This window comes from Dermacentor albipictus, unplaced genomic scaffold, assembly GCF_038994185.2.
Source record: "Dermacentor albipictus isolate Rhodes 1998 colony unplaced genomic scaffold, USDA_Dalb.pri_finalv2 scaffold_15, whole genome shotgun sequence".
NCBI lineage: Eukaryota > Metazoa > Arthropoda > Arachnida > Ixodida > Ixodidae > Dermacentor > Dermacentor albipictus.
Window position 1 is genome coordinate 9,094,900 of NW_027225569.1, and position 9,460 is coordinate 9,104,359.

Genomic DNA, 9,460 nt, shown 5'->3' on the forward strand with positions numbered 1-9,460 from the left:
TTAAGTTTAGAGTGACGGGGAAGTGATCACTTCCAAAAGGATTCTTGATGACATCCCATTTCAGGTGAGACAGAAGATTAGCAGTACCAATTGCTAAGTCTATAGATGAGTATGTGTTGTGATGCATACTGTAATAGGTCGGCTCCCTCTTATTAAATAGGGATGCACCGGATGTCAAAAGAAAATGTTCTATCAGCCGACCTCTCGCGTCACAACGGGAATCTCCCCACAGGGTGTTGTGGGCTTTAAAATCACCCACGAGTATGTAGGGTTCCGGAAGCTGATTTATGAGGTTGTAGAAGTCTGTTTTGTGAAGGTGATAGTTTGGGGGTATGTAAATGGAGCAAACAGTAACCAACTTATTAAAAAGAACTCGTCGCACTGATACTGCTTCGAGGGGTGTCTGTAGGGCTACATGATGACAAGCTATAGACTTGTCTACGACAACTGCTACGCCACCGCACGACGCGTTAGCCTCGTCACGGTCTTTTCTGAAGATGGAGTAGTTACGAAGAAAGTTTGTTTGTGTGCTTTTCAGATGAGTCTCTTGAACACACAGCACCTTTGGATTATATTTATGTAGGAGTTCCTTGACATAATCTAGATTGTGAAGAAGGCCCCTGACATTCCAATAAATATTTGTGTATCCATAGTGAAAGTGTATAGTGATGTGTGTTAAAGAGAGGAAAACTATGTTATCCCACAGGAACCTTGCCAGGCCCTGTGATGCGGGATTTGCCTTTTTTGGGCAGCTCCTGAGAGCTTCGCCGATCCTTCGGCGTCCGAGACGCCGATACACTTGATGTATCCATCGCCTCCATAGAGGCGCTGGATGCCCGCTCGCGGTGTACATTCGCGGGTGTTTCGGGCTTCTCTGTGCGAACAGAGTCCCTAGAAGTCGTGGAGCCCGCAGGACCGGTGGACTGCTGGCTCTTGCTGGGTTGCGGAACAGCACTAGCTGATCCCGCAGTGGGGGCGAGTGGCGCTACCGTCGGTCCACTTTGCGTGGTCCTAACGGCCGCCGAGAACCGTTGTGGCACTGCCCCCTGCCGTGCCACGTCGGAGAAAGAAGGCCCCACAAACCAGAGGCGTTTTCTAGCTTCTTTGAAGGAAATATTTTCTTTTACTTCAGCGTGATAATTTCTTTTTCTTTCTTCCACAAGGGACAAGAGCGAGAGTATGCCGGGTGTTCACCGTCACAATTTGCACAGTGGGGAGGCTCATTGCAGTTATCTGCAGGGTGATCATGTGATGCACACTTTGCACAGGTGGTACGGCCCCTGCAGCTCTGAGAGCCGTGACCGAATCTTTGGCACTTAAAACAGCGTCGGGGGTTTGGAATGTATGGTCTTACATTTATTTTCATGTAGCCGGTTTCGATTTGTTCAGAGAGTGTGCTCGTACAAAAGGTAAGAATGAGGTGTTTTGTCGGAATTTCTTTGTCGTCACGTCGGATCTTAATTCGCTGTACATTCGTAACGTGTTGCTCTTTCCAGCCTTCTAGGAGCTCTGTCTCAGTCAGTTCCAGCAGGTGCTGATCTGATACTACCCCTCGTGTACTATTCAATGAACGATGAGGACTTACAGAGATTTGGGTGTCGCCAAGCGAGATGAGCTTTTGCAGATTTTCATGCCGAGCTTTATCACGGACTTCAAGGAGAATGTCAGCACTGGCCATTTTCGTGACTTTGTATCCTGCACCTAGGGTCTCAGTTAGGCATTTCACGACAACGAAAGGTGATACAGTTCTTACGGTCTCGTCGGGGGTTTCGCTGTGATCACGTGGAAACGTGGAAAAATTTCAGTGGGCTTATTAAAGAAGTTGAAGCATTCTTCGGTGCGCCCTCTTTTTGCGAGAGGGCGATTAGGAAGCCTGGGGAAAGAAGAAGCCATAAAAATTGGAGTAATTTCGGCAGTGGTGTCAGCCACCCACAATGGAGCCCAACAAGGGGACGTGACAGGCCTTGTAAATAAACGAGGCCTGCCATTGCCAGCTGTACACAACCACTATAACCAAATATGATATAACCGAGCTTGGCTATTTCACACAAGGTTAACCGTAGCTGCCAGAAGGATCAAAAATTCAGAAGTGAGAAGAAGACAGGAAAGCTGGAAAGTGAGAGAAAGACGAAGAGTTGAAGGAGAGAGAGACAGGAAAAGGCGACTGCCGATTTCCCCCGGGTGGGTCAGTCGGGGGGTGCCGTCTACGTGAAGCAGAGGCCAAAGAGGTGTGTTGCCTCCGCCGGGGGGCCTTAAAGGTCCGAACACCCGGCATCGGCTGAACCCCCAGGATCCCCCTTTCCCTGGACACGGCTAAGCCGCGCACGGCTACACGCGGGAGGGTCCAACCCTCGTGTGCTCGGGTACGTGGTGTCGCAACACACCAAACGCCTGCTGACGCAGACGCCCCTGCGGGGGGCCTTCTATTAGAGTGCATGACCGGACTAAGGCGTCAAAAGCGTTGCCACGTCCAGTTCACCGTATGTGGCTCACTAGAGGCCAACAGAAATAAAGTTTACTGGGGCGGTACACGAGCGCGCGTGCAAGTGTCTGGCTGGCCGGCTGCGTCGGGCTCCGCGATTTCACAAGAAAAACCAGGTATTTCCGATTCGCCATGTCCAAATTGTAGCTGGGGTTGTTTTTAAACGTGCAGGGACTCGATTCGGCGCAAAAACCGGGCGGGGAAGGGCTTTATTTTCGTTTTTCGAGTGAATCCTTGTTCGGCCGGCCACCGGGCACAAAATGGCCAGGGCTCATACCCTTTGAGCCTGAGCCTGGCCATGCCGCGCTCGCGCAGAGGCAGGACCGCGTCGCCGTCTCGCTCCCCCCCCGCGGCCCTTGGCCGCTGGGGAGTTGCCCCGCACGCGGGGACCCGATTCTTCGGAGAACGGCGACGCGGCGGTCGCTCGCTTTTCTGCCCTCGTTGATCGGATGCAGGCTGCTGAAGACGATCAACCCCCGGCCGCCGATGACGACAGGGACGAGGTGATGTCCGAGGCCTCGGCGAAATCCGCTATCACGGCCGTGGCGGCAGCGGACCCTTACGCGGCCCTGACCCAGTCGATGATGGACCAAGAGGAGCTCGAACGCGCGGTCCTCGAGTTTGCGAATCTGCCGGCCAACCGGGTCCCCACGGAGGCGCGCACCTTCTTCGTGGACAAGCTCTTGCAGTCGGCCACCATCTGCTTGCGGGTGGCGTTGGAGGCGTCCAGGCAGACCTCCTTGGCCTGCGTACTGCAGAGGCAGCTCGCCGAGGCGCGGCGGGAGGCGGCCGAGTTGCGGGGGTGCCTGGCGGTCGCCGAGGCCCGGCTGGGCGGTCTCGTGGTCTCGGTGGACGGCCCGGGGCGTGCCGGCCGCGGTCCTGCTACGCCCGCGGGTGGCGTTTCTGCGCCCTCGGGCGCTGGCGGCTCGGCGGGTTCGCCCGCCGGCCGCATGGATTACGCGGCCGCTCTGAAGACGGGCCTTGCGCCCTCTGCCGGCGCGGCCCGCGGCTGACCCGGTGGTGTTGCGGCGGCGGCCGCTGCGGCGGGGAGGCCCGGCACACTGCACAAACACGTCGCCTTCTTGACGCCTGTTTCGACGACCGCGACGCCGGCGCGGGACGTGCTCCGCCTCCTCAAGTCGAAGGTGGACCCGCGAGCCCAGAACATCCGGGACGTCACGCTGCACCACACTCGGTACGGACTGACCGTGTTTACGGGTAACGAACAATCCTTAGCCAACCTCGAGCAGGCTATAGCCGCCGACCCAGCCACGCGCGCGTCTATCCTCATGCGCGTCGCGCCGCCATGCAACCCCTGCGTGAAGTTCACGGGTGTCGACCCCGATATCGGCGCGGATGACTTCCTGCGCACGCTGAACGAGCGAAACGAGAGTCTGGATCTCGACCTCGACAAATGCAAGGTTCGCGTGACGTTTGGGGAAAGGGCGGGCGCGCGGTCGTACGTGGCGGAACTTGACCCGGACGGGTTTAGGAGGGTCATGTCGCGGCCGCGGCTCACGGTGGGGTGGACGTCGGTGCGCGCGCGCGAAGACCTACACGTGCCCACCGGTACGTTTTGTGCGACGTATGGACACGGGCGCACGACGTGTCCTCACCAGGCGGACCCGACTAAGGCGCGCTGCCTGAAGTGCGGCAGCAATCACCTAGCCGCCACGTGCAGAGTGAAGATGGGGGACGCCGAGGTGCGCTGCTCCGAGTGCGATAGGGCGGGCCTCGGCGACGCGTCCCACCCGACCGGCTTCCCAGCGTGTCCCGTGCTCGTTGAAAAGGTGGCGCGCCTCCGCGCGCGCACCAATTACGGCGACCCGCCGTAGGCCTCCCGACGTCTTGCGGCCCTGCCGGTCCGACCTGTCGCGTTCCTGACGTCGGCGTGGCACCCACGCGTGGCAACAGGGTTGCATTCCTTTGTTCGAATCGCTTGAACCGTGCGGAAGGCCCCTCGGCGTCTCAGAGCCCCGTTGCATGGCCCCGCCGTGTCATTGGCACAATGTTAAGCAAGTGCCCGTGATCACGTATGACGTGCTATTTGTCTGTGCCGCTCGGGCTGCGTGCAACGCTTCTCGGCGTTTCCTGGCTTTGCCCATTGGCCCCACCGTGTTGAGGGCTGGGTTGCGGCGCGCCAAGCGCGTTCATGTTTCCGTTATTTGCCCGCACAGTTTTGGGCGGCTCGGAACGCCTTCGCGCGTCTTTGCGAGCCCTTGATAGGCTTCGTTGCTCCGTTGCTGTGCGCACGTGGTCGGGGCGCGCCCAACGCCTTGGCCAACGCGCAACGTCGTTGCGGTGAAATTGTCCACGCCCCATATCACATTTCTTTTGCTCGGACTCTATGCGCCGCCGCATGTGGACATAGCCCCATTCCTGGATACAGTATCTGATTGTCTAACACGCGCCCAGGAAGACAATGTCATAATAGCCGGTGACTTTAATGCCAAACATGTTAACTGGGGTCGTGGCGGCTGTGAAGGCCGGGGTGCTGCGGTGATGCAGCTGATCTGCGCTCATGATCTGCATATCTTAAACGATCCCGAGTCGGCAGCTACGTATGAAAACCACTATACCGAGAGCTGGATAGACATCACCTTGGCCAGTGCTGTTCTGGCCAACATAGGGTACATGTGGCGGGTGTCGGAGGAGGAGACACTTTCCGAGCACCGCCACATCGTCTTCTCGTTTGAGGGAACGCCGCTCCTGCTCAGGAAAAAGCTCACGTTCGCGGGCCGCTTACGCCTCACCCGTTGGCTAGTCAACGAGCCCTGGTTCGCGACGGTGCAACAGCTACCGGTGTATACTGGCCAGGCCCTCGACCGTATCATCCAGAAGTTCTACCTATTGTACGACCGCCATTACGAGAGAAACTTGCAGGTGCCGAAACGGGGGCCCCACAAAGCGAATGCTTGGTGGTCGCCGGAATTAACTGTCGAACGCAACCGTGTTCGTGCATTGCGCAGACGTTATCAAAAGACTAGAGACCCGTCCCTACGGAATGCCTTCCGTTTGGCGTTCGTGCGTGCGCGAGTCTCCTACAGAAGATTAATTGAGGTAGCCAAATCTCAGGCACTCAAGAACTTCTGTACAGAAAGTTCCCGGAAAAGCATGTTCGGCGAAGCGTTCAAGTCGGCATTTGAAAAACTCCGCCACCCCATCGTGTTGCCGCCCTTACGCTCGCCGGCGGGTACCATGACCAAAGACGGCCTGGATTCCGCGGCGTTAGTGCTCCGAACGCAGGTTGCCCGTGATGATTCGGCGCACGACACTGCTCTGCACAGGGAATTACGCGCAATCGCAGGTGCCCCGGCTGTCGCAAGAAGGGATGACAAACTGTTCACCCTGTCTGAGGTAGAATATGCCCTGCACATTGGTCGGACCGGCTCGGCCCCGGGCCTTGACGGCATTACCCTTCCCATTCTCAAATTACTTTTTCACTATCACCCGGGTTTCTTTCTCTTTATTTTCAATTCGGCATTAAAATTGGGACATTTTCCAGAGCAGTGGAAGAAGGGCAGGGTGGTTTTCATCCCTAAACCCGGACGCCCTCCGGATTCTTCGGGCTCCTACAGGCTTATTGTCATGAATTCACTATTTGGCAAAATTCTTGAAAGATTATTAAATTCCCGCTTTTATTACTTTCTTCATTCCTCTCATCTTATCCACGCAAATCAATTCGGTTTTACTCATGGAAGGAGTGCCGTCATGGCCTTGTACGAACTGCGCCGCCGACTCCAAGTCTTGAAACAGTCAAAAACGCCGGCTATTCTGATCGCCATTGATTTTAAATGTGCCTTTGATTCCGTCTGGCACCCGCAAGTACTCGCATACATGCAGCACCACGGTTGCCCTCGTAACTTATTTAACCTACTCCGATCCTTTTTAACTGATCGCACGGTTGTGTACCGTTCCCATTCCGGAGAAGTGTCCGCAACACCTACATTGGGGAGTCCCCAGGGGTCCCCCATCAGCCCGCTTTTATGGAATGTGGTGGTCCGCGGGCTCCTGGAGTTAGATCTCCCCGGAGATGCGTTCGCTCAGGCGTACGCTGACGATACCGTCATCGTCGTACCTGGCGTGAACCGAGCTGACATTGAAAGAAAGGCGGCCCGGATTTTAGATCGCGTGCACGCTTGGTCTCAAGAGGTCAGGGTCGCCATTAACGTGGACAAATCCTTTTTTGTGGCGTTCCCTCACGGCACAGCTTCGGTCGCGGGGCAGGGGCTCAAAGTTTGTATGGGTGGGGGACGCCTCCGAAAGAAGGACAGCTTGAAAATTCTTGGGGTAGTATTTGATTCGAGATTAGGTTTCCAACCGCACGCGGACTACGTCAAGCAAAAATTGTAGCGAACCACTCACAAAATTTTAGCTTATCTTCGCCTTCATTATTCCCTTCGACCGGGGACTCTCCAGAAGCTGTATCGCCAGGCAATTTTACCCATCATCACGTATGCTGCTCCGGTCTGGTGGTCGGACTGCCCCGATAGCTAGCTTCGGGACAAGGCGGAATCATTACACCGGGTTCCGCTGCTTGCTCTTACGGGAGCGTATCGTACCACGCCAACAGCGGAACTGCAGATCCTTGCCCGGGCGCCGCCTTTAACACTAGAATTGGACAGAACCCTGGCCGAGTTTCGATTATTTACATTACGACAGCCGATGTGTTTCGGACCTTTGTATTTTCACCCGGAAAACATCGGATACGGCTATGATCGGTGGACCGATCACCCGGCTGATCAATTCAGGTTTCCGTTTAGCCGGCTCACTCCCCGCCAAGCCTTCAGTAAGTCCCTTAGCCCTGCATTGCACGTCTACACGGAGGGCTCCTTTACACAGATCTCTGCGGGAGCCGCGTATGTAGTGATGAGCCCTCAGCACCGCATTCTCCACATAGGGAAATTTCGCATACGGGGAGCGAGCAGTGCTTACTGCGCAGAAGCGGTGGCTTTGCAAGAGGCATTTCACTACTTACTATTCATGCCGACATCGTTTACCGCAGTAAATGTATATTCCGATTGTCTCTCCCTTTTGTCGGCCATTTCTGCCTTCACTTCTACTGACTTGCGGATCGTGCAGCTTAAGCGTGCCCTCCGGCGTCTTTCGGCTCGCTTCTCCATTGCTCTGCATCATGTGCCAGGGCACCGTAACATTCTGCGAAACGAGCTCGCAGATCACGCTGCCGCTAGTGCTGCACGTTATGGCCTCCCGCGCGTACTGCGCACCTCCATCCGAGCCATTAAAACGAAATTCTACGCTCAGATGCACCGTGAGTGGGGCCTCAGGTGGCGGTCTGACCATGGCGATACAGCTCTAATGCACTGGGTGCCCAGCGTCGTGCAGATCCCTGCGTTTTTCCCGCCTTCCCGCTCTTTAGTTCATATTCTAACGGACCACGGCCGCTTCCCCTATTATTTGCACCGGTTTGGCCTTGCGCGCACCGCGCTCTGTCCGTGTGGCGGGCTGGCCGAAACATTTCAGCATTACCTCACTGATTGTACGTTAACGCGGGCGCTGGCGGGCCACCTGGACGTTGCCTCACGCGAGACCATTAGGGTTGCGGATTACCCGCTGCTGCTTCAAAGCGCCCGAAATCGCGCCATTCTTACCCGAATCGAACGCTTGGTGAGCTCGGCGGTGCCGGACAGCCCGCGGGACGTGCCTCCTGTCGATGCATGGTGAACGCAATGGGCACAGTGGCGTGGCCATGCACTCTCTGTTACGGCAAACCTTGTTGCAACGCTGGGCGTTCCAGCGACTGGGACAGCCGCTTGCTGCGGAGTGGCCGGTGTGGGCGCTGTGGCTGGCCCCTTATATCCAGCGACTTGAACCCCGCGCTCCCTATTTTCCGGACCCTTTCTGACGGTACTAACTATGCAGCGTCGGTTGGGGGTTCGTGGCTGACCCCACGCCCATGCACTCAGCTCCTCTACGGAGCTTCCCCGAATGGTCACTTCGCTCAATGTACGAGAACGACCGGCATTGGAGCCGTGGCTGTCTCAACGTGTCCAGCTTCTAGGACCCCGGCGTTCTCGGTTTGGTTTGCGATTGACGCTTCTCGTCCATACTGTGGCTGCCGGGTAGTGCTCAGCAGGCTACTGCTCGCCCTTTTGGTCCACTGCTGACCGTCTTGCCTGCCCTGGTTTGTGCGGCCGTTGGCGCCGCTTGCGGGGGCACCGGCTGCATACGGTAGATATTCCCGCCTCTAGGCTTCGACGCATCGGAGGCTCGGCCTCCGTGGGGTTGTCCGGGCGCCATGCACTTTCCGGGCTCTCATACTAACTTGTGTCCTGCTCTCCATGTTGCGGCCTGGACCTGGATGGTCTCGGTGACCTGGCGGTGTCCATTGGTTCTCACGCCGTGCTCTGGGTTCTGTTTCCTGGCTTCCCGCTGTCGCAGCTTTGGCGGTGGCCCTCCCGACTGTGCGGGCGGTGCGGACATGGATGCGCGCAGGGATTCCAAACCTGTTACCCCTTCCGTGCACGTCCTTCTTACACTCCGCTCCTATATTTCTTTTCCTTTTCTTTTCTTTTTGTCCTGCTCCCCCTATTCCTCTCTTTAGCAGCGGCTGTACTTAGGCGCTGGCGCAGGCCTCTGCACGCCGCATTCATGTTTGTTCCCTGCTACTTATCTTTTTCCTTCTTTCTCATGTACCTTAAATGTCCTTGTCCTGGTACAGGTACGTCAATGTCTCGGATGGAGGCTTAAGTAGCCCTCAGCGCTTGCTCATTGGGTTTTGGGGACGATGGCTGCCCGGGGACTTGTGCTGCCCGGGCAGTCACTGTCACCTCTTCTAATCACTGTTCCCTAAGCGCTTGCTCATTGGGTTTTGGTGACGATGGCTGCCCGGGAACTTGTGCTGCCCGGGCAGTCACTGTCACCACTTCTAATCACTGTTCTTAAGTCTTTCAGGTTTTCACGTACCGGTTCTGGTGCTCCCCGGCTGACCTAGGAACTTGACCGGGGTCTTCATCA

At 56.6% G+C, this 9,460-nt stretch overlaps 1 protein-coding gene across 1 annotated transcript; it reads left to right on the plus strand.

Moving 5' to 3' along the window:
* The first annotated feature begins 2,878 nt into the window (after window positions 1–2,878).
* Window positions 2,879–9,076, plus strand: LOC139051872 (uncharacterized). The gene is made up of 2 exons (XM_070528910.1): window positions 2,879–3,677; window positions 8,885–9,076. Exon 1 carries the CDS (start codon window positions 2,932–2,934, stop codon window positions 3,493–3,495), a length of 564 nt encoding a protein of 187 aa, XP_070385011.1. The 5' UTR covers window positions 2,879–2,931; the 3' UTR covers window positions 3,496–3,677; window positions 8,885–9,076.
* The last annotated feature ends 384 nt before the right edge of the window (window positions 9,077–9,460 follow it).

What these genes read in the sequence shown, in the direction of transcription:
- LOC139051872 (XM_070528910.1), top strand. Translation starts at nt 2,932, where the DNA reads ATGCAGGCTGCTGAAGACGATCAACCCCCGGCCGCCGATGACGACAGG.